General features: G+C 40.8%; 1 protein-coding gene across 4 annotated transcripts in view; it reads right to left on the bottom strand.

Moving 5' to 3' along the window:
• Window positions 1-600: 600 nt before the first annotated feature.
• The window catches only part of CAMSAP2 (calmodulin regulated spectrin associated protein family member 2), an 82736-nt gene continuing 58846 nt past the window's right edge, over window positions 601-24490 (bottom strand). For 2 of the 4 annotated variants that reach the window (XM_084778724.1, XM_084778726.1), the window contains 11 exons: window positions 23053-23146; window positions 20974-21067; window positions 17102-17136; window positions 16216-16285; window positions 13708-15889; window positions 10217-10353; window positions 9559-9779; window positions 7784-7883; window positions 6563-6678; window positions 3899-4017; window positions 601-3499 (listed from right to left, as the gene is read on the bottom strand). In XM_084778724.1, the coding sequence (XP_084634850.1) occupies window positions 3194-3499; window positions 3899-4017; window positions 6563-6678; window positions 7784-7883; window positions 9559-9779; window positions 10217-10353; window positions 13708-15889; window positions 16216-16285; window positions 17102-17136; window positions 20974-21067; window positions 23053-23146 (3474 nt within the window). In that variant the 3' untranslated portion in view covers window positions 601-3193. The remainder of the gene's footprint in view (window positions 3500-3898; window positions 4018-6562; window positions 6679-7783; window positions 7884-9558; window positions 9780-10216; window positions 10354-13707; window positions 15890-16215; window positions 16286-17101; window positions 17137-20973; window positions 21068-23052; window positions 23147-24490) is intronic. The other 2 variants (XM_084778725.1, XM_084778727.1) reach the window with 1 other exon arrangement.

Genomic DNA, 24490 nt, shown 5'->3' with positions numbered 1-24490 from the left:
GCAGAACTGGCCACTGAGTATCAGAAGACTAAGTACCCTAGACTCATGCAGAACTGGCCACTGGGTATCAGAAGGCTTACTAACCATCCTAGATATGGGCAGAACTGGCTACTTTGTATCAGAAGGCTCACTAAGTATCCTAGAGACTCATGCAGAACTGGCCACTTTGTATCAGAAGACTAAGTACCCTAGACTCATGCAGAACTGGCCACTGTGTATCAGAAGTCTCACTAACCACCCTAGACTCATGCAGAACTGGATACTGAGTATCAGAAGGCTCACTAAGTACCCTAGACTAAGGAGTGTTCAAGCTGCACATTTACCAACTCATTAGAGATGATGTGAACTAATGCCTGAGGAACATAAACACATACAAATAATACAGATATATAAACTTAAAAACTTTCTAACACCACCTAGAAGTATTCAAGCACTATTCAATATTAAAAATGACTTCTTATATGTAAATATCCAATTATTAAATTTAAAAACAGGCCAAGAGACAAGAAAGCTCTTTGATGCATTCCTCTGAGTTCAAATAATTCTACCAAACACAAGACAGGACGCACATTTTATTGAAGAATCAGCATCATTTGGTGCCATGCTTTTATTCAAATGAGAGGGGAACTACACTGTACCAGGAACTAGCAAGTCTGACAGCACTGACAGCGCGCACCGTCTGCAGAGCTCAGGAGTGGATAGTAGCACACCACATACTGCACATTGCCCAACAGTGTCCATAAGCCACACTGAGAAAGGTGACTTTGGCTTTAAGCAGCCAAATAAAAACTGCAATAGTCCTCCTAAAACGAAACTGAGAAACTGAAAGAAAACTTTAGAAGCTGTGTTATGTAGCAGAAGTTGTCAGGCCACACTGGTTACCATGACAAGGATTTGGCAAATTTAAACTGAATATTTACCATGGTAATTTGACCTCCAACGATGACAAATGCCTGTGTTTCAGTGAGGTTGGCAGAACTCTCCAAACTTTATGGAATGGTGTATTTTCATTTGTATAATTTTAAAACATAATTTAAAAAGCTGCACCATAATAAAAAAAATCTGTAGACTAAGGAAATATATCCGCTTTCCTCTTGCATTAATAATAGTAAAATCTTATACTGAGAGCAATGAACTTTGTGGCAATATTCACATCCTACCTTTGGACACTAGATACTCAGTTCAGTAGCTGGATATACAAATATAAAAACAAAGACAGCTGTGTTCAGTGTTCATTAGTTCTTTCAATATCTTGATCTAACTCTCCTTTATTCAATACTCAGGTGACAGCTTTGATAGGGAAAAGACCATGTTTAATAATATAAAATGATTATTAAATTCCTTTGTCTATTATTCACCTTGTTTTGATTAGGTTTGTTTATAATTTTTAAACTAGTCTTATCCTAAGGATGTATTTTTTGGGGCCGTTTCCTTCTAATTGTGATTAAAAATTGGTGTCTGAAAGGTAAAATGTGAAATTCCCCATTTTAATATTCATATATACACAGTATGTATACATTTAAAATATAAGAGTTACATATCCTGGTCTCTCACATGCAAGCAGTAGATCACAAATAGTTTTGAGCTACACATACATTTTGCACAGGTATTGGAAAAAAATCCGTGAAAATTTTTTTTACAGTTTTAACAAATATACATAAATATAAGAACATAAATTACAGTAAAATATTGACAGCATTTGAGAAAATGTTGAAAACCCAGATGCACTGATAGCTAAAGGCGTTATAGTAATAGAAAAGTACAGCTTGGGGACATCCCATTCCATCCTTTTTAAATAAGTAAATACATCACATGAGACATGAGGTCTCTCTCTCTCTCTCTAAACAATGCAATCAGAGAAATATACATATTTTCATCTCTACATCCCATGAAAGAAAACAAACTACTTTTTCACTTATAAACAATATGTTTTCCCCTCCCCTAGTGTACACAGTTGCCACAACACTGAAACATAAAAGGGTCACATAATCAATCATTCAAGTCTTTTCCTGAGAATGAAGTTTTTTCCCAACTAACCCTCTGGTATACTTGCTAAAGAACAAAGTTTGTGTAGAGGAGATTTCAAGTGTGTCCTTAATCTAAGCTATTCCACTGGAAAAGGATTAAAAAGAAGGAAAACCCAGTATAAGTAAATAAACGTGAAGCTACTTTCAAATCAAAATGTAGCCCTTTGTGCATGTTTACAAATTCTAAATATAAGTTCTATATCAGTTATTAATAGAAAAGGCCTCTTGAGAACTGCCCAGGAAGCCTTACATTTTTTCATACTGAAAGGCAACACTCAAGTGTTACTCACTTCTGCCAGCTTATAAAGAAATGTACTTTAAAAGAAATAGAAAGTGATTTTTTGTTGTTAAAAGTACAATGTGAATTATTCTGAGTTGGCCAGAAGTGGTGTAAAAACGGCACTGATTCAATCAGCAGCTTCTTACGGGGCACTCTGGGTTAGCTCGTGTGGTCCCAGGGAACCCAGCAGCAGCTTTTACAACACCTCAACACCTCCTTACTCAATAGAGAAATGTTAATACTTGTGTGAATAATAAATACAGAATGTAAATACTTGCAAATGCTGTAACACCATTAGAACATGAGGGCTACTGTAAAACGGAACACTAGTGTTTCTCTTAACATCATAAGAAAGGTGCAAGTTACTTCTCAATGTGAACTTTCTACTTTCATGATCTCCACATAAAACAAAAAACAAAGGCAGGTTAGAATAAACCCCCAGGAGAGAGAAAAGTAACAACAACAACAACAACAACAACAACAACAACAACAACAAAACCATTTGAAGATGGGCACGCATAGTACAGGGTTAAAGAAAGGAAACCCACACAATTGTCATCTAGCCACATTTCAAGCCTATGTCCCACTGTGTCCACGAGAATTCAGTGCTTCAAGGTCTCTTAACACCAGGAGGTAAACGAACCCGGTAACATACAAACCTCCGCCTGTGATTCACAACATTGCCTTCATCACTTGGATTTATCACCTAGTCGGGATCTTCTGCACTCCAAAATACTGTGTTTACATTCCAGTTGTTCACAACAACAGAGTTAAGGTCCAGTTTTAATTGATAAAAATCTTGTTGGCAATTAGAAAGATTTTCTATAGGCAGGAAAGATGAAGTACAAATTTACCACACAGGTCTGAAGCAAGCATTTCCCACCTCCTATGCTTTAGTAGGTAAGAGTTTTTTGGGTGTTACTGGTCTTTTGGTTTGCCATAAGTGGCTATGAATGGTAATTGCATCCACACTAGCAGATAAAGTTTTAGCAGGTATGTGGCTAAATTGTTTCCTGTCAGAATTGTACTTGTAAAGTCCCTCAATCATCTTTTTAGTGATAGATTTAGGGCCTATCCCAGTCAGTTTATTGATTTCTTCAGTTTCTGGGCAGTAAGTATACAAAGACCTGAACTGGCAGCCTGAATCCCGGAACAAGATTAAGAAGTTGTTGGCATCTGACTTCTCCATTTCCTTTGGAACAGAAAACAAAAACAAGATAACAATGAAGCCATAACATTTTACTGAATATTTACATACTTGTTAATATTTCTTGTTTCAATTTTATGATATATTCTAAAAGCAAACTTTGCTCCTATTTTAGCAGGATCACCTACACGGGCTGAGCACATCCTCTGCCACAGTATGCTACTGACACATTTTAAAGTTCCTACTTAGCTTTTAGTTAAACCTTTAAGTCTTCCAACGTCTGAGAGTGGAGTAACTCCATCTAATACTGACACCATCACTACAGACCCTTCTCACTCTACTGAGACACCAGGACCTGCCACAGTATTTTCCCTTGCACTGATACACAAGACTCCTGAAGTTTGGAAATGTTACTAAACTTAATTTTCACGACAACATGCTTACCTCTAATATTTTTTTCTTCTGACCTTCATTTACTTTTCCAGCCAAACAGCAATGAGCTAATGCGTTCTGTATTATGTGCTTATTGGATTTTGCACTAGGTTCCTTGTAGAGCTTTGGTCCTGTAGTAAACATTTGTAACAGTTATAGAAATAATATTTCCAAGAGAAACACTACCAGTTTTCCATCATGTAACCGCTATACAGATGACTCTACAAGTGAACACCAAGTTCTGGAATCCATGAGCAGCTTCGGTTTTTTGTTTTCTGAGACAAGGTTTCTCTAGGTAGTATTGGCAGTTCTAGACTCACTTTGTAGACCAGGCTAGCCTCAAACTCAGAGTGATCATGTGCTGGGATTAAAGGTGTGCACCACCACGCCTGACTGACCTTTTTTTTTTTTTTTTAAAGTCAGTTTCTCACTGTGTAGCCCTGACTATCCTAGAACTCCCCAGGTAGACCAGGATGGCTTCAAATTCACAGAGATTCGCCTGCCTCAGCCTCCCAAAGGCATGCACCACCATGTCCAGCTCTTATGGTCTTTTTAGGGCTACACTTCAGCTACAACATGGTTTTATTCATACTGGGACACATTTGGAGGATGTTCTTGTGGTTTTGTTATCCTATGAAGTGTTAATTATACTGTCTCCTTAAACTTTTCCAGTCTGTCTAGAGTACTTACTGGTGAACTTAAAGTACAAAGGGCTCAAGAATAATTTTTAGTTTAGTTTAGTTCTCTAGAGACAGTCAGGCTTGCCTGAAAATAATGATGCAGTCTGGGCAGGCCTCAAACTCATGGCCACCTTCTGCCCTCAGCCTCCCAAGTGCTAGGGTTACAGGGGTAAGCCACTATACTTGGCTTTAGCTTGTAAGAAGGCAAGAAAAGGTGGTCTTGGCAGAGCACTAAGTCCATCAGTGCTTTTCTTGCAAGCTCAAGGATGTGAGTTCAATGCCCAGAACCCTCATTATATATTCTGGGAAAAATGTGCTGGTGAGGTAGAAAGAGGCAAATGAAACCCTGCTTCAAAAACACACAGCTGGGTGTGGTGGCACACGCCTTTAATACCAGTATATGGGAGGCAGAGGCAGGCAGATCACTGAGAGTTCAAGGCAAGCCTGGTCTACGAAGCAAGTCCAGGACAACCAGGGCTACAAAGAGAAACCCTGTCTCAAAAAAGCAAACAAAAAACCAAAACCAAAACCAAAACCAAAACAAACAAACAAACAAAAAAAACCCACATGAAAGCAAAACAAAAAAAGACTGCTCAACTTTACAGGCAGAGGCAGAGGGAGTAACAGGGAAAAGCTGTCCAATCTCACACTGAAGGCTGTCAGACTGCAGCTGGGGAGACTGGCTGCTTGCTCTTCCAGAATACTTGGGTCTGATTCCCAGCACCCACACAGTGGCTCATAACCATTTCTAACTCTAGCCCCACAGACACCTGATGCAGACACCAGGTATCAAGTGAGGGAACATACATACATGCAGGCAAAACACTCATACACATGAAATAAAGATAAAAAGGAAGAAAACTGCTGTCAGACTGACTACAGAATAAAGAGAGGGATGGGGGAAGCCACAAAGTAAATACACAAACTGGTTGTTGGCCTTTTAGCGTATGGTAAAGCTTGTGATTATGCAAAGTCGGGCCTTCTCCTTCTCAGGCCATTTTCTTCTTTGTTGTCTCATTTACCTCTCAACACGCTGTCACCTTTCCCTCATTCTCTCTATTGCTTCACATCTTTAGATGAATTCTCACTTTCTAGTCTTTGATTTGATTCGGTCATGCCCACCCACAAAGAGGCTGGCAGAGGACCTGCAGGGAACATGGTAGGTGAGGACAAGCCTCCTAGATCTGACGCATCCTTCTTACCTTCAGGGTCCCTTGATCCTGTTGTTGTGATTATTTTGGTGGCACTAGGGACTAAACTCAGGCCCTCACAGAAGTTAGGCAAACACTTCACCAGGAGGCCATATCCCAGCCTTTATTTTATTTTATTTTATTTTTTGGTTTTTCGAGACAGAGTTTCTCTGTGTAGCCTTGGCCATCCTGGACTCACTTTGTAGACCAGGCTGGCCTCGAACTCACAGCGATCCGCCTGTCTCTGCCTCCCGAGTGCTGGGATTAAAGGCGTGCGCCACCAGCCTTTATTTTTTATTTTGAGAGAATCTCATTAAATTACCCAGGCTGGCAATAACTGAAGCCTTGATGTTAGGGAGCGTGGGTGAAGTCTTATGGCATAGACTCTCTTTCCCATAGCGATGAGGAATAATATTTTGTTGGTAAAACTTCTTTAAGGTTTCTCTGAGCCCAAATTACCACACAGAAATGGCCAGTACTATGGGCAGATGGCATCTAAGTTCGATCTTTAGTTTGTCAAGAAACCTACCTTGTTCAGCAGGGTGGATCACTGCCCCCTCAGTGGGGTGGATCACTGTCCCCTCAGCAGGGTGGATCACTGCCCCCTCAGTGGGGTGGATCACTGCCCCCCTCCGTGGGGTGGATCAGTGAAAGGCTCACACCTCACAGTGGCCTCTTCCCTTACTGTAGCAGACACTTGTGTTTACCCCACAAGCTGAAATGGTAACACCTTTTTCACTGCACCCTACACCGGATCTCATTAGCGTGTTAAATTAAAACGCTCCCCAGAAAATGTTCACACTAACCTGTGTATTCTGTTCCCGAAGCCACCGAAGACGTTGTGGACGCATTTTCCCAGTCTTTCTCGCCATTTCGGCTGCCGCAACGACTTGGAGATAAAAAGCCTTCTACAGACTCTGACCTACACAGTGAATAACTTACAGTTTACGTCTCAGAAAAGAGAATGTTTGGGTTCCTGAGGACATGTGACAGTATCAACCAAAACAACCTAGAGCTTTAAAAAGGAGGAATGGCTAATACTGTGTCTTTATGGCCATAGGCACATTATAAGTATCTGCTGGGATGAATCTTTTCCATATGAAAACTGGCAACCAGCACAATAGCCTGAGAAGCACTCTTTTTTGACGAGAGTTTTCTAATTCAAGGTGATACTGATCTATCTAGTCTATATGCTATAGAGACCGCATATCCATATGTTAGATACAAATGCCCCAAAATGTTACATTAAAATAAGCAAGGTACTTTGGGATTACTCTAATGTCACACTGTCTTCAATGGGAAGACAGATTTTATTTTTCTCTATTTTTTTTTTCGAGACAGGGTCTCTCTGTGTAGCCTTGGCTGTCCTCGAACTCACAGCGATCCGCCTGCCTCTGCCTCCCGAGTGCTGGGGTTAAAGGCGTGCGCCACCACCGCCCGGTTTTTCTCTATTATTTAGTTGTAGTCATATTAGCAACTATTTTATTTAACTGTTATTAGTATTAATGTCAATAATTCAAATTCTAAAAAAGCACTGAAAAGTAAATAGATCGCTTATAACCATTTTATTTATATATATATAATATATTCTATACACACACACATACACACACACACACACACACACAGAAAAAAACCTGATCACAGTATCAGGTCTCTTGTTGCCACTTTACTTTTGAAACAGCAAGTTAGCTATATTGTTGCCTAATTGTGTGTGTGTGTGTGTGTGTGTGTGTGTGTGTGTGTGTGTGTGTGTATGCATGCATATGCATACATGCCATGTCACAAGAAGGTTGGAAGCCAACTTGCTGGTGTCAGTTCTCTCCTTCCACCTTGTGGGTCTCAGGGACTGAGCTTAGGTCATCAGGCATAGCAACAAGTGCTTTACCCACTGAGCCTCTTAGTGGCCCTATTTCAAATCATTTTAATAGAAAGTCTTAAATCAGCAAAACTAAAAATTTATGATGTTTCATTTTTTATAACCTGTGTTATAATCTGTGAAAGCCACTCAAAAGCTCTGGGCCTACCTTGGTGTCCTCTTGCCGGAGTGGACACTCTCGTTATCACCTGTGTTCAGCGATGCCAAAGAGAGGCTAGAGACTGAAAAAACACGGAAAATTCGTGATCCTGAACAAAAACAAAATTGGAAATGTAAAAGAAGAAACTAGAAGAGTCTGTTCATTAGCTAACACCAGCAATGATAATTGGACTTTTGTAATTTCTTTTCTTTTTTCTTTACTCTGAATCTAAGCACATAATATGTTGCATGCATATATTTACAATTTAAACTAAGAATCAAGTTTTAGGCAACAATATAGCTAACTTGCTGTTTCGAAAGTAAAGTGGCAACAAGAGACCTGAGACTGTGATCAGGTTTTTTTCTAGAAACATATATTTTGAAAAATTAACTTATAAATTTCTACCAATGTTTTTTAGTTTTGATTTTTATTTACATGACGTTTGGCCTTCATGTATATATGTGTACTGCCTGTATTCCTGGTGCTCACGGATGCTGGAGGGTGCGGGCTCTCCTGGAACTGGAGTTACAGATGGCTGTAAACCGTTATGTATATGGGTGCTAGGAACTGAACTCTAATCCTCTGCAAGAGCAGCAAGTGCTCTTAACCACTGAGCTGTCTCGCTGGTCCTAGCCACCTTTTCAGCACATTAGCCAATATTATATATCAAAGAGTTTCAGCAAACCAGGCTCACTCCTATGGCCTCAGACTTTGGAATACTGAAAAACTGCTAGTTGGAGACCTGTGCTTAAAAGCAAGCATGCAGGCAACGCTTCGCTACCCAGCAACTGCTAACTTTAGGTTACTTCCCCCAACTTGAGAATAACTATAGGAGTTCTTGTTTAGTTTTGAGGCGATAGGGATAAAATCTAGAGCCTCAGGGCTACTAGGCAAGGCCTCTATTTTTATCTTCAGCTCTATCTGGAGGAATTCTCTGAATTTTTCTGTGGCACTACTTTAAATAAAATGCCTTAAAATTATGCATATTAAAATTAAAAGATACATTTTCTCAACTTCAAGATACTATAATTTTGTATTTTTGACTATTTCTATCTAAAAGGGGGACTTTTGAAATTCTGACCTGATGTTCTTTATCTAGACAACACTGGCTAAGGATACAGTCAATGCATCTCACGTGCAAGGTCCTGGGCTCAATCCTACACCATCGCCTCCAGAACAATGAAAACAAAAAGCACAGATATGTTTTTTTTATACTTTTCATGCACACATTTAGCCTACATTTATACATTTTAAAACAGTAGTTAACACATTGGGGGACACAGTGTGGTTGGTACAGTGCTTGCTTAGCAAGCACAAAGCCCTGGATTCAACCCCCAACACTGCATTAGGAAGAGGGATGGTAGTATATGCCTGGAATTGCAGGCCGGGGTAGGAGGATCAGAAGTTGAAGGTTATCCTTGGCTATATAGAGTCTGCAGTTAGCCTGAACTATAGGAGACCTTGTCCTAAGGCAGGCTGGGGGATGGGGCGGGTTAACGGTAACTGATAATTCCAGGATGTTACATCTGCAGAAAGAGTTTTCTAATAAATTAGTATTTAAACCACATTTTAGCATTCACATTTGACCTACTGGATATATGCATGCACACATAATGTACCTAGATTAAAAACAAATTTCCTCTGCTTATTTTGGTTTTCCAAATAAGACCATGCATCACCTCAAACTGTGTATCCAATTTAGTATTACCAAAGCATTGTCAAGTTAGTACAACAAACCAAGCTGGTGTTTATGAACAGACCTCCTCGTAAGTGCCTGGTGTTACCTGGAGGGCCTTTGACTGGTGTTTTGGGGGATTCAATATGATCTCTGTGAATTGACTTTGGCCGCTGTTTTTTCTGCTTTGCCACCTGAGGACGAGGCTTGATTACCGTGTCCATGTCTTCCATGAGCTTCAGCTGTTTCCGCCTCATGTACTCCTGCCTGATAAACTCTCTCCGTGCTCGCTCGTCTTCTTTCTTCTGACGCTCTTCCTCAGTCTTACGCCTAAGAAACCAAGTGGTTGAACTGATTACTCTGTACACCAAATACAAGTGACATTGGAGAGAGTTCCATGTTTGATGGGAGGGAAAGAAAATTGTGTTGGGGGAGCATAGTTGGCTTTAAATGTACTTGAGAAATTTAAAACTCTGGTTATCTTTCTCCTCCTCCCCCTCTCTGTGTTCTCAGTGAAGTTATCTAAAATTAATACTACTTTCCAAAGTTAATACCCCTGGGGGACTTTCGTCTTTGAACTTGTAAAACCACCTGAAGTCAGCAATGGTGCAGCTGCTTTACGTTCCCCACAGCACACCTGAAGAACCCCGTGGGCACCGTGTTGGTGGGCACCGTGTTGGTGGGCACCTGCCCCCGAAGCACCCAGGCAGACTCTCTGGAGACCCCATGTGTGAGCACCAGGCCTCGCACCGCGCGGCGGCACCTACCTTGTCTCCTCTTTCTTGTGCTCCATTTCCGCCTCCAGCTGCTGCTTCCGCAGCTGAGTCTCTTTCTCTCTTCTTAGCCGCTTCTCCAGCAGAGCTGCTCGTTTCATTGCCATGTCATTTTCTGCCTTTTGATCATCCTAAGAACAAAAAAAGTAAACATTTTAGGTTCTGCTTCATTTTTTTTTATCATAGCCACATCTTGTAGTTACTTTTATATCTGAAAATATGAACTAATTACAACTCTACCAAATGTGGACATAATTGGGAAAGTGAAAAATCCTTAAACTTAATGAACACCAAAAGAAAAAAGAAGAAAACAAGTGTTTTCTTATTATGTTTCAGTTTGTGTGTGGATGCGTGCACATGCATGCCACGGTGCATGTGTGAAGGTTGTGGGTAACTTGAAAAGTCAGCTCTCTCCTCTACCATGTGGGTCCCAGGGACCGAACGCAGGTCATCAGGCTTGGTATTAGAGCTCTTTAGCTGACAGGCCAGCTCATGGTCTGAAAACAACTGTTCATAAAAATTACATTTATGTCCATGTACTCATGCCATGGCACACGTATGGAAGTCAGAGGACAACCTGCAGATGTTGCTTTTGTTCCTCCACAATGTCAGTCCCAGAAATCAAGCTCAGACTGTCAGACTTGACAGCAGGTGTCCTTCCCACTGAAGCATCTCACTGGCCCCCAAGGAACTTGTTTTCATCCCCAAAAATAACCTAGAGTGGTAGAGCTTGGGCCCACTGTAAATATCACATTTAGATTATAGGGAAAAATCAGATAAAAGGCACTCCAAAGCTTGCCCCAAATGCCATGTCACATAAATGGCACTACTGTCCCATGGCTTGTTACCAGGACAGTTTTTGGTTTTCCAGCTGAGGTATTGACAGTGTGGCCAATAGGTTCACTTGAAAGAAGAGATGGGCATGATTTCTTTTCTCAAGTTCTGTCATGATCTGTGACCCTCCTGGACTGACTGACCCATGAGGGCAGCCTCAGTTCCCAGAGGCCTCTGCAGTGCAATGCTTTACAACTCAAGCAGGAAGCAAGTTGCAGTACTGGTTCACTGTCACAGTATTCCTTGAGGATACTTATTCTTTGTGGCTAATACACTGGCATCACAGGCTGGACACTGCAGGTGGTGAATCACACAGGGGAGAGGGACTTTTGCCTCTTGCTCTGCCTGGGAGCCCAGACACAGATTTCATGGTGAATGGGCAAAGACAAAAAAATACACCCAACCAACAACCAACCAACCAACTCTAGTTTTTGCATTTAACAAGCCACCACACTACAGTATGCTCTGGGTAAGAAGAACCAGTGCCTCTGGGTAGTCACCGTCCACATGAAGAAGAAAAGAGAAGCAAGACAGCTGAAAACTCTGGATTACAAGTGCAGTGGCAGTATGCTTAGGACAGCACAGGGACACAAGCGGAGTCTTAGAGGAAACAGTTACAGAACAGTCTAGAAGGCACAAGGAAGAGTCTACATAAGTAGGTGTGGGTTACTCTGCCCAAGTCCCTGAGCTGTGCCAAGGTCTGAACTTTATAAGCACTTCCCCAGAATGCTGGAGGACATGGGTTCACTCTTCAGTGCCACACTTAAATATAAATAAAGAGCCAGGCTCTTGGAGACAGCAGCGTGAAGAACAGGATGGCTTGAGTAGAGGCTAGGGGCCCATGGGGTAGTGAAGACAGTAACAGGGTGGGAAAGAAATGATGGGTACCCAGTGTGTGTTAAAGATGCGCCTGCCTCCATTTTTCTTACTAGGCAAGGAAAAAAATAGCAAAGGTCTGTAAACCTGCATGTAAAATTTTTGCTACATGTTAATATCTACAGAAGCAGTCTATTTAAAAAATGGTAGTTCTACATGAGACAAGCGTGACTTATAGTCAAGAGAGGCCTGAGGACAAGCATCCTGAGGTAACATTTAAAATAGATCATGACATTTAATGGTCAACAGTAAAGCTAGCAAACACCTCCACCCCAACAGACTGCTAGCTTGTTTCTTCCCATTGCTGCTGCAAACTTCACCTAACCTTAAGTTTTCAAACCATGCCTGCTGGGTGTACTTTTCCAAGTACATCCACCCTGTGTGGCTTTACAGGGCCAGAGGCAAAAGTCGCTGAATTAAAGGAAATAAGTATGAACAGTGTACATTTCTTACTTTGAAAAACATATTCTTCCATGTGGTGATTTAGAAAAATATAAAGATGAAAGAACTGGATAATCAAGGAGGAAAAAAAAAGCTTTAATATTACTAAGATTTTATTTATAGCCGGGCGTGATAGTACATACCTTTAATCCCAGCACTTGGGACGCAGAGGCAGGGGCATCGCTGTGAGTCTGAGGCCAGCATAGTCTACAAAGAGAGTTCTAGGATAGACAAGAACTATTATACAGAGAAATCCTGTCGTAAAGCCCCTCCCCTAAAAGATTTTATTTATAAATTTTAAGATCTTCACTATCAAGAAGTAATACTGTCCAGGCTTTGTCATTTATTTGGCTGAATTACTGTTTAACAATTGTAATCTAACAGCAAAAGTAAGATTAAGATTTATATTCCTAATCTGCACACATACAGGATTAGAGATAACATGTTTTAATGCCTTAACAACAAACCTGAAACATACATTTCTAGTTATAGAAAAACTATGATGCAAAGTATAAGTAGGTAGTACCACAGACCACAGACTATGTATACATCTTAAACTGTCTTTAAAGGAGGTTTTTTCAGGGGCAGACAGAATAGCCAGTGGAAAAGCTCTGCTCAGTATGCAAAGCGTTGACCTTGGTTCCCAGAACTGCAGAAAAAATATAAACTGTATCTCAATGATAATGCCAAACTACTACATGCTTAAAAAAAAAAGTTTCACTTTGTAAGATCCTATCTGATAAATCTGATAAGTTTGTAAAAAAAAAAAAAGACAAAATGTTAAAACTTTAACATATATTTATATATGATGCAATGTAAGTGTTTTTACCAATTGGAAATAGTTTAATTTTTTTTAAAAGATTTACTTATTATTCATACAGTGTTCTGCCTGCATGTATACCTGCAGGCCAGAAGAGGGCACCAGAACTCACTATGGATGACTCTGAGCCACCATGTGGTTGCTAGGAATTGAACTCAGGACCTTTGGAAGAGCAGGCAGTGCTCTTAACCTCTGAGCCATCTCTCCAGCCCGAAATAGCTGACTTCTTAAAAGGGCTTCAATAAAAGTGAGAATGGGGAAGCAGGGAACCATACACTATAATTTAAGTAACGTAGTTGAGGACTGAAGCTGAGTCCAACTGGAATATGGTTGCAGGAACCACCGTGTGCCTTAGTACTTCTATACGCCAAGGCAGGGCTTGCCTGGACACATTTCAGGGGTCATGGATGACTTGTACCCAGAGACTGTTATAGAAGAAGCAAATGTATCAATTTAGAAAAAACACAGGCATCCATCCTGAGAGGATGCTCAAAACCACAGGGATTAGTATTACCTTAAAGAAGAATCCACAGCATACTTTCTGGTCATCATCAATTTGCTCCTTATCACTCTCTCCATCATATTTTTCAACAGCTACGTCAGCCTTTTCAGGGGGTTTCAGATCTGACAGAGAAACTTCAATCAGATTGACATTTTTAGGAGCAGTAGGTGGGAAAACAGGCTTAGGAGGGGGATCTGTAGGTTGACTCAGTTGCTCCTCATTTGGCGTCACACACACAGTCTCTGTGATGGGCTGTGATAAGACCTCAGAAACTGTTGACTCAAGAGGTTTAATCTCCTTTTCTCCAGGATTAGGGTCACAAGAGTCTAAAGTCCCTTTGCATTCTGAGGACACCTTCTTAATCTCCTCTTTCGGTTTGGGCTCCTTCTGAGGCTCTCCATCATCTCCAAAACACACGAATGAGCGAGTCTGAATGGGAACCTGACTGGGGGAAAACCTCCTTAATCGAGGAAGACTATCCACTGACCGAGGAGGCGTCAAGGTGCGATTCAAAGGAGTTATTTTTAATTCATTTGGCCTTGGAGTCCTTTGATTTTTAGCAGAAAAAGATGCGCTCTTCCTAGTCGAAGACTGTGGGGACGGATGCGTAGGGCGTGGGGAGTCCGATGCGAACGGGGCAGCGGCTGACGACAGGCCTGCCTGTCTAGGTCTAAAATCGCGGCTCTGCTTCTGCGGGGAGGGCTGCGGAGGTGAGATCACCCAAGACTGCTGCTCTCTCATCTGCATTAACATCTCCTGCTGAAGGGACAAGCGCTGCATTTCTTGCTGTAGAAAATGCAGGGATGAGTTTAGCTTTTCGATGGACTTTGTGTATTCTAAGATTTCTCCTTCGTTCAGCGTCTCTTCTGAAGGGCTTGCCAGGTTCCACTGCTTCTCCGGATCGACAGGCGTAGTCGGAGACTTCAGCCACTTGCCCTGATGGGCCTCCATGCTTTCTTTTATGTCTGCTAGAGACTTGCTTCTTTGTCCGTCAATTTTTTGTGATTCCTTTTCTCTTGCTCGGTCAGTGTACACTTTCTCATCTTCTGCACCTGCTGCTTCCTCTCGGAGAGGGGAAATCCCATCCCCTTTCTTTTTCACTACAGTTAGGAATGCTGTCCGGCCCATTTTCTGCCTCTGTTTAGTAAAAGCGGCTTCCATCTTCTTTTTCTGGGCCTCTATAGCACGCCTCTTTTCCTCCAGTTTCATCCTAAGGTGCACCATTTCAGAGGCCAGCAGCTGCGTAGTGTCGCGTCCTTGGCCAATGCCTGTTTCTTCTGGAATCTGAGCCCAAGAAACCACATGAGGAATATTAAGTTCCGAGCCCTCAGGTGTAGTTTTTTGAGAACTGCTCCCACTACTTTTCCCATCAGTATGATTCAGCTTCCTGAACTTCTGCTCAGCAAAGCTGGTCATTTTCACCCCAGAACTGGAGGAGGCGCTGCTGCCTGGCTGAGACTTGGTGCTGATGGTACTTGGGCAAGGACTCAGGGCCTCTCTGGGGTTGCTGGCTCTTATATCATAGTCCTGCAAAAATTTAGATGCATCATCCATGTCAGAGTCTAGGCTAACAGTATAATCTCTCAAGGACGAGTCTTCGTCCATGGTTTCCGGAATGTCTTCTGAAGGAACGTGAATTCCAGTGTCAACTTCTGTCGTGTCTGTTACGGGACTCAAGGCACCTTTTGTGTCAGTTATGTTCTCAGGACTGGACTGATTTAGCTTGATATTTGAATTCAGGATACTCAGATCCTGATTATGAAGAAAGAAGCCATTAGCAATCTGATCTGGCCGGGGTGTATGAGGAGATTTCTCAGTATCGTGGATTATTTGTAGTGCTTCTTCAATGCTTGGTGTTTCAAGCTGATTGCCAAACTCATCGAGGGGCACTCTGTTTTGTAAAGCCCCGTTTGGCAGCTTGTAGTGAGTATTCTCATTAGAGTTCAGCTGGTTTGTGTAAGATCTGAGGTCACTGTGAGGGTCTGCGTGGAGTTCTTCTTCAATGCTTTCCTCGTCTTCGCCATTCACTGGCTTGAAGGACAGATTTTTCCTAATGTGTCTGGATGCGCGACTGTTGTTGAGAGTAAGCCCTTCGTTACTAACAGAGCGGATGATTCCTCGGTTTGGAGTGGAACTCTGTGCATTGTCTTCTTTATCAAAAGAAATATCAAATGAAACGCCATGCACTGATGTTCTAAAAAAGATGTAAAGACAAAACAAAAATTAAGAAATTTCCAAAAATAAATGATCTTAAAAATACCACTGAACAATCGTTTGAAAGTATATATCTTCCTCCGCTTTTCACCGTCTTACTGGCCTGGAGCTAAGACTGGGCTACTTTATCACCTTTGCATCTGGCCTCTTACCCTCTGACACACCCAATGCTGCCCTTTTCAAAGCTAGGTCCTAATTCATAAATTTGATTTGACAACTTGGCTAACTACCACAACAAAAAAAGCAGGGAGAGATAAAGCCGGCAGTTTCCGGTAATGTGACTGTAGAAAGAATGACTTTGTTTACCTTTTCTCTTTAGGCCATGTTCCTATGAAGCCATCAACATAAGACATAGATGAAGACCTTCTGATTCCTCCTTCAAGTGAAAAACAGGGAAACTCATAAAAACCACACATTTGACACATTTGAGAGTTCATGTACAGTTTTTAAAAAGTGGAACCTCAGCAGCAACAACACAAACAAAGTAAATATCTTTTTTTTTTTAATTGATGTTTAGGGGTGGAGTATGTGAGGAATGTGTAGTTTATGGCTAACATCTGACTAGCATGAGAGGCTCAGAGCTTAATCCCCAGTAAACTGCCTTCCTGACAAAGCAATTATATACATATAAAGAATCTTATTTTATTAATAAACACACACACACTTACACTAGGTGTAGTAGCACACGGCAGTAATACTAGCACTTGGAAGGCTGAAGGTTAGTAGTAGTTCAAGACTAGTTTGGGTAACAAAAAGAGACCTCAAGAAAAATAGAAACAGGGCATGGTGGCACACCCCTATTAACTGGACATGGTGGCACATGCCTGTATTCCCAACACTCATAGAGCAAGGCAGGAGCCTCTAAGTTCATGCTCATCTCTGGAGATGTAAGAAGTCTGAGGCCAGTCTGGGCTATGAGACCTTGTAGCCAAACAAAACAAAAGCAAGCCCAGGGACCAGATATGTAACTCATGGATCTGCACTTGCCCAGCATATGATACACAAAGTCCCTGGTTTAATCCATAATACCACAAAAAAGGGGTAGGCGTGGAGCTTCAGAACACCCACCATGTATATAACAGGCACTTTTCAGAAAAAGACTAGATATTTATATTTATTCTCACTTACTTCTGTTAGCCTACCTAACATACCATTTTCCTCAATAGGTTTTTATTTTTCCCAAATACGTTACCTGAGGCTGAAGAATGAGCTTGGGGACGTGCATATCTAAAAGGCAAATGATGAGACTGTAAATATAGCTCCTTCCCAATGCACCATGCAATGTTTATAATAATTTATCTTTCCCTCTCTTATACCTCCACATAGCTTTTTATAAAAAAAAATGAGAAAATTTAAAAAGTAAATAAAACCCATTAATTTGAAGTATTTGGGGGAAATCTAAATCTCTAAAAACTTCTGTACAACAAAACCCTAAGGAAGATCCCGATGAGCCTCTGAAGCCAGGCTTGTGTCTGTGCACCCCCAACACTGATGACAGTGAACAGCTGGAGGCCCTCACAGAGACACGAGGCCCTCCTGCTCTGACCTACGTGAGCCCTCCTTTACTTAAAATAAGGGAAATGACAAGTTTTCTTCTCAAGTGATGATAATAACTGGCCAGATCAAGATAGGCTCTTAGGCCTCCTTTTAAGTTTTAAGCTGCCATGTTCTGCCAGTCTTAAGGGAAGTTATATCCTTATCCCCAGTTGATGGAAACGGGGATAAGAGGTAGGAGCTTCCGCAGCTCACTCAAACCACACTATCTTTCAGCTCATGTGAACTGAGATGCTGGACATGGCAGCCACAGACTGAGGTCACCATCAATGCTGCCCTTTTACTCCTTAGTGAAAGTGTAATCAACGCGCCTTTTCTAGACTGCAACAACACTGAAGAACTGCCCCGGCCCAAACCGGATGCTGGCCAGGGTCTCTGAATCGTCCTCCCTGTGTGTGTAGCCCTGTGTGTGAGTTACTCATACTCACTGTCACACCACACACGGTTCCCAGGCAGCCTGTGCTAGCCCTCCTGAAACATATCCCATAGCTTACTCTCTCTTAGCTCTGTGACCAGAGAGTAACCCTGAATACTAGCAAACTAGTTATTAAGATGTGTTCATTCTGTCTTCCTCTCCAAATGGCTACCATGGTGTACAGCTGGCTAACTGTCTCATTTTCAAACTTGCACAGAGCTTTGATGTTGCGATACTGCAACAAGCGGGCGGGAGAGCTGCTGCGCCTGACTTCTTTTTATTCACAGGACCTTTAGTTTGGGTACAGTAACATCTGTAGATGGGACCACACTGTTCCTGGGGAAGGAAAATTAACTGAATCTTTCCTCAAAAGGTCTGTGAAGGATCTTGTGGAGACTTAAGAGAAATTAGAGGGCCTAGGAGCCGAGGGTGACAATAGACAGTAACTCCTCCAGGGGAAGGATTTAGAATCTACCTGGTTAGTGGGATTCTTCTAGAAAAGAGAAGGTAGCCACTGGGTATCTAAAAGGGACAGTCTCCACAGGACCTAAGCCGTACTCTTCAAGGCCAGAGACACGGGGCCTGCTGACTCGGTCACGCCTGAACCATCTACTCTTGAAGCTTCACTGCTCCCCCGCCCCCGCCCTTTTCTTTCTTTTCTTAGGTGCTGGAGGCCCAGCCAGGTGGTGGCGGCGCACACCTTTAATCCCAGCATCTGGGAGGCAGAGGCAGGCGGATCGCTGTGACTTCAGGCCAGCCTGGTCTACAAAGCGAGTCCAGGACAGCCAAGGCTACACAGAGAAACCCTGTCTCGAGGAAAAGAATGAACCCCCCCCCCCAAAAGAAGAAGGAAACCCAGGCCTTTGTACAAGGGTTCTGTGACTGAGTGATACGGCCAGCACAAGGTCACAGTACTTTATATTTAATCCTTCTGCACTAAATTTCAAGAACAGAATAGAAAACTTATGAAGTAGCAAAAAGATGCCTGGCGGTAAATTGGAGGCTAAGGAGAGAAAACCTTCCATAAAAGACAGCAGAAAGGCCAGGAAGGCAGGAAATACAGAGGAACTAGGATACTGCAAGTTCAGCCAAACCCTGGGTTTCATGCTCATGAACACATACATGACAGAAACTTTTCACATGTGAGTGACAGCTTCAGACCAAGTTTTTATTTTTATGTAATTAGACTAAGAATTAGTGCAAAGAATACTTGGAAATTTTTGCTAATTACTTTTTAAAGTGTATTTTTAATAGATCTCCCTGATTTTCTAAAAATCCACGAAACATAGTGACTTTAAACAAAAGAAGACTGAGGAGTCTAAAGTCACTATAAATTTTAAGTTGTAATAAATACAAATGAAAAACTAAGGCTGAGTGTAGTGGTGCACACCATCACTCTCAGCACACAGGAGGCAGGGGCAGTGTACCTCTGTGAGTTAACGTTACCCTGGTCTACTGAGAATCCCAGGCCAGCCAGAGTGACATAGTGAGATCCTGTCAAAAACAACAAAAAAGACAGAAAAAGAAAGGCAGGCAGGCTGGCTGGCTATAGATTCTGCTTAAATTCTTCTTAAACTGAACTGCTGGATGTGGCAGTGCATGCCTTTAATCCAAGGACTTGGAGGCAGAGGCAGAAGGATCCCAGAGTTCAAGACTAGCCTGGTCTACAAAGCAGCTGGGGTTACACAGAGAAACCCAAGCAAATAAAACAAACAAACAAACAAACAAATAAATATTTTAAAGCTAGCAAATTACTTTATCATATACTTGGGTTTGTAGTCAGGATTATCCTGATATTAATTAGAACACTCTTACTTTACTTTCAGTTCCACTCCTGATGTTAAAGACCAAAGTATTCAGTAAAAAATTCAGTATTATATTTATTTAATTGCTCCCTCTCAATATCTAGGTAAATAGAAAACAAAACAGCAGTGTGGTGAGGTTATTTGAATGGGAAAAGGGCAGGGCTCCCACTGACCAAGGCATTTGAGTTCTTGGGCCTCGGCTGCAGTTCAGGGAGGCTATGACACTTTGAGGAGGGCAGTCTTGCTGGAGTGTGTCACTGCAGTGGGCCCTGAGGGTTTGAAGCCTTCCCCACTTTTATTCACTCTCTGCTTTTGTTTCTGCAGCTGAAGATGAGAGCTCTAAGCTTCCTACTCTGGCTGCCTGCTGCCATGCCTTCCCCAATATGGACTCTCCTTCTGGAACCATAAACCAAAATAAACGTTTTCTCCCTTAAATTGCTTTTGGTGGTTTATCACAGCAACAAAAATAACTAACACAAGTGGGGAGAACCTGTTTCAAAGGTTTTTTTAATAATAGGAAATTTAAAAATCCAGGCCTAGCAAGGCAGGTGACGGTACCTGTGGCCACTCTGGTGCCCTGAGCATGCTCCCAGGAACACATGCCATAGAAGGGGAGTACTGACACCTGCAAGCCGTCATGTGACCTCCAATGTGCTCACACACATAAGTAAATGTGGCTAAAAACGTAAAAACCCAGATATACTTTTAAAAGATCCCTGAGGCTCAAGCGTCATCTATTAGGTATTTTTCAATATTAGTAATTCAATATTAAGAAATTCTCAATTATAGGAGTAATACAGCAAAAGTTTAATTTTAGGTTTCTTGTTTGGAACTTAGAATATTATCTCCCACTTCTCAGTGTTGATTCATTAAAAACCTATTTATGAAACACTCATTTCAGTATAAATTTCAATAACATTTAAATTAAAATAGGCCTGAACATAAGCTAATTGTAACAATCTACAAATCTAACTACAAAATTTAAAAATAATTTTTAATGTCAAAATATTATTTGATTTCATTAGTAAATAACATAGAAATGGTGAAGTCAGCTTGGGTATGATGGCACATGCCTTTAATCCTAGCACTTGGGAGGCAGAGGTAGGTGGATCTTTGTGAGTTCAAGGCCAGCCTGGTCTACAAAGTGAGTCCAGGACAGCCAGGACTACTATATACAGAAACCCTGTCTTGAAAAACCAAGAAAAAGAAAGAAAGGAAGGAAGGAAGGAAGGAAGGAAGGAAGGAAGGAAAAGAAAGAAAGAAAGAAAATGAAGTCATCGTGGGATTTACCTTGAGGTGAAGTCAGAACCAGATGAACTGTCCACGATGTTTCTTTTGGCAGCATTTAAGACAGGAACTGATGGCACATCTTTTGCAGGCTCAGCTAGAATAAAAGATAAAACTTCAAATGTATATGTTGAATTTATTTCTAACATTATTTCAGACATTTTGAGTCATAAGCAATCACTTAAATTTTACTTTCTTTTCCCTTTTTAGTTATAGAGCAGTCATGCTTCTTCCTTTTTTTCCCTCTTTCTTTCTTTGTTTCTTTCCTTTCTTTGTGTCTTTCCTTCCTTTCTCCCTTCCTCACTCCTTCCCTCCCTTCTTCTCTCCCCCTCTCCCTTCCTTTGCTGGGTCAAGCCTAGGACCCTAGAACTGCCCTGGTTCTCTTTAAATAATTCTTTCTAATATAAATGTATCCTTAAATAATTTCCAAAAGATCAAAAGAACTTCTTGATATAATCTGACTTTTAAGAATTCATTTGTTGGGCATGGTGGTGCATGCCTGTAATCTCAGCACTTGAGGAGGAGGCAGAGGCAGGCGGATCTCTGTGAGTTCCAGGCCAGCCTGGTCTACAAAGTGAGTCCAGGACAGCCAAGGCTACACAGAGAAACCCTGTCTTGAAAAACAAAACAAAACAAAAACAAGAAAGGAAAAAAGAAAGAAAGAAACAAACAAAAAAACCCAAAGCCTTAAGGTTAATGGGAAGGTACCATAAAATAACTACAAGGATAAGCCTGAGTGCTTAATATTGTGAAAGTTTTCACAGAATTTTAGAGACGCAAGGTCAGTTTCAGTTTTGCTTTTTGTGAAATGGTTTGAAATTTGGTAGTTAGCTACAAATGGTCAGAGTTTCCCTGGAACACCTTCACTGTATCTAGCTTACATATGTGTAAGCAATTCTAGGAGGAAAACTTAGTTTTGACTGATGTTTAATGCAAGAGCTGTTGTTACTGTTGAGAGCTGGGCTTCACAGATAAAATCATAAAAAAATGCAAGTGAAAAGTCGCACTAATCGCAAAGTATTATATAAGTATTTGTTATGGTAATTATTAAAGGTAAGGGACCTTCAAGAACGGCCTTAAGGATCTCGACACTATTTATTACTATCTAATTATTTAGAATCTACAAATAGATGGAATAACTATTATTTCATATTGCACAGAATGCTGCCCAGAGGCAGCGCGCTCTATAAGGCGAGGCTGGACCCACCAGCACGGTACACGCCTTTCTTTTGCTACTATACCACCCCCTTCTCTTTCTTCCTCATCTTTTTTCTTCCTTTATCTCTGGGAAGGCAAGGGTTAACTACAGTGATTAGAAAAAGAAAACTGGAGGCAAGGAAAGCTGCTAGGAATTCTTTTATTTTATTCTTATTTGTTATTTTTGCTCTCTGGCAGTGATGAAGCTGTGTTCCAAGCCTTTGGTAACAATTCATACTCTTTATTCCTAGGGACTTTCACAGCAGCCCTCTTATTTATTACTTTTATCATAATTATATTGTAATAACAAAAGATACTAGTTTTAAAAATATCCACAAAGTGTTTCATGATTTAACAGAAGATCAAGTTGCAGGTTAAGGTCATGTCTTGATATGAATGGAGTTTGGATAACATAATGTTAAAAATGAAAAAAACATAATAAAAAATAAAAACCACAGATAGGAATAAAAAATGTAAAGAAGCAGATGGTACCCAGTTAACACTAAAAGCTCTATACCCTAGATAATGAAATGCAGCTTCTACTTTTTATGCTTCTTGCAGATAATTTGGTGTCTTAACTATTAAAACATTGAGACTTTTATCAAGGTTAGTGGCTGAAATCGAAAATAATAACAAGCTTCTACCTAAAAGAATAACCAGATGAGCCGGGCATGGTGGTATAGGCCTTTAATCCCAGCACTTGGGAGGCAGAGGCAGGTGGATCTCTATGAGTTTGAGGAGCCAGCCTGGGCTACAGACTGAGTTCTAGGACAGTCACGGTACACAAAAAGCCCTATCTTGAAAACAAACAAACAACAACCAAAAACCAGATGAAATATATAAACTTCCCATTTTTCTACATTAAGAATGACAAAGATTGATTACCTCCTTGTGGACGAACAACACGAGGCTGCACGAATGATGGCTTTACAACCTCGAACCACCAGAACAGCTCTGCCATGAACACCAAATAATTACTCTGTATAAGAGAGTTGAGAAATTAAAAGACGTCCTAAATTAGGTAAAAGCAACCATACACTCGTGATAAAGTTATGCTGTATCCTCTCAAATATAGATTTGAATTCTACTTACTTGTTATTAAAAATGTTCACTGTTTTATTAAACTTGGAGTAAGACGTTTAGTACTTGTAAATACACATGTTCAGATCTCTGATACTTTGTTTTATAGGTCAGAGCAAATCTTCCAGCCATCATGATCTCTAGCTATGTAGAACTGAGATAAAGAAATGTCCTTTTCCTCCATTATAAATATAAACAAATTGCAAGAAGAATATTTACCATTAAAAAAGAGTAAAATATTTTGAAAATTAAATATATAGTTTAAATATTGTATCCACATGTTTGAAATGCTAAATTCAATAGTAATCGACATGCTAATTAATACTAAACTCTATAGATAATTATGATTAAAAGTATACTTTTATAGGATTATATATATAATATATAACTACTTATATACATGCATATATATAATTTTGGTTTTTATTCTTTGTTTTTTGAGACAGTCTTGAACCCTGAGCAGTGGATTACAGACGTGTCCTACTGTACTAAAACTGGGCTTATATGTTAATATATATGAAGGATAATTTCAATTTTAGGTATTTAATGTATTTCTAAAAATAGCACTATTCAAAACCCATTTTCCTCATTATGGCTATTATCTGGCAGTATGGGTGTGCTCTGATATCCTCCCTCCCGCATACCGGCTAATTCTGAACAACCCTCAAGGCACTAACATAAGTGTACTTCCTTAGACCTCACTGCCTGGGTTTTTTCCTATTTAGGCTGATAACATTCACATATTCATCTCCATCTTACAGCTCCAGAAAGCAAAAGAACCAAGGATGCCTCTAAGTTCTCTGTTTAGAGCAACTGTTACTGCCGCTTAACGAAACAAAGAAGACTGGGAGAAACAGGTGACAAAGAAAGGCCTCTGACACTTTCCCGAACATCTCAGTGGACTCCAAGTGTGAGACACGAGGCACTGTGGAGGGTAACATGGAGCAGAAGACAGACTTTGCTAGGTTGTCTACTTTACTTTCAGTGTTTGTTTTCATTGTAAATTCTAGAATATTCAAATGCTTATACATAAACAGTTATTATTGGAAGCTATTGAAATTTGAACTTTTAAAAATGAGAAAGTTTCCATCTCTAACACTGTGGCTTGGGTGGTACCCCTGCTTGCCTTCTCAAAAGCTTTGCATTTTAAATTATATTTATTACTTATCCTTCCTCTCAACTTTCTTCTATTGAAAACTAAGACCTCTCTCACTAAATCATCAAGTCTGTGCCTCCTATGTTC

This window comes from Acomys minous, assembly GCF_964271855.1.
Source record: "Acomys minous genome assembly, chromosome: 1".
Lineage (NCBI taxonomy): Eukaryota > Metazoa > Chordata > Mammalia > Rodentia > Muridae > Acomys > Acomys minous.
This window is presented reverse-complemented; position numbering and strand designations above follow the sequence as displayed.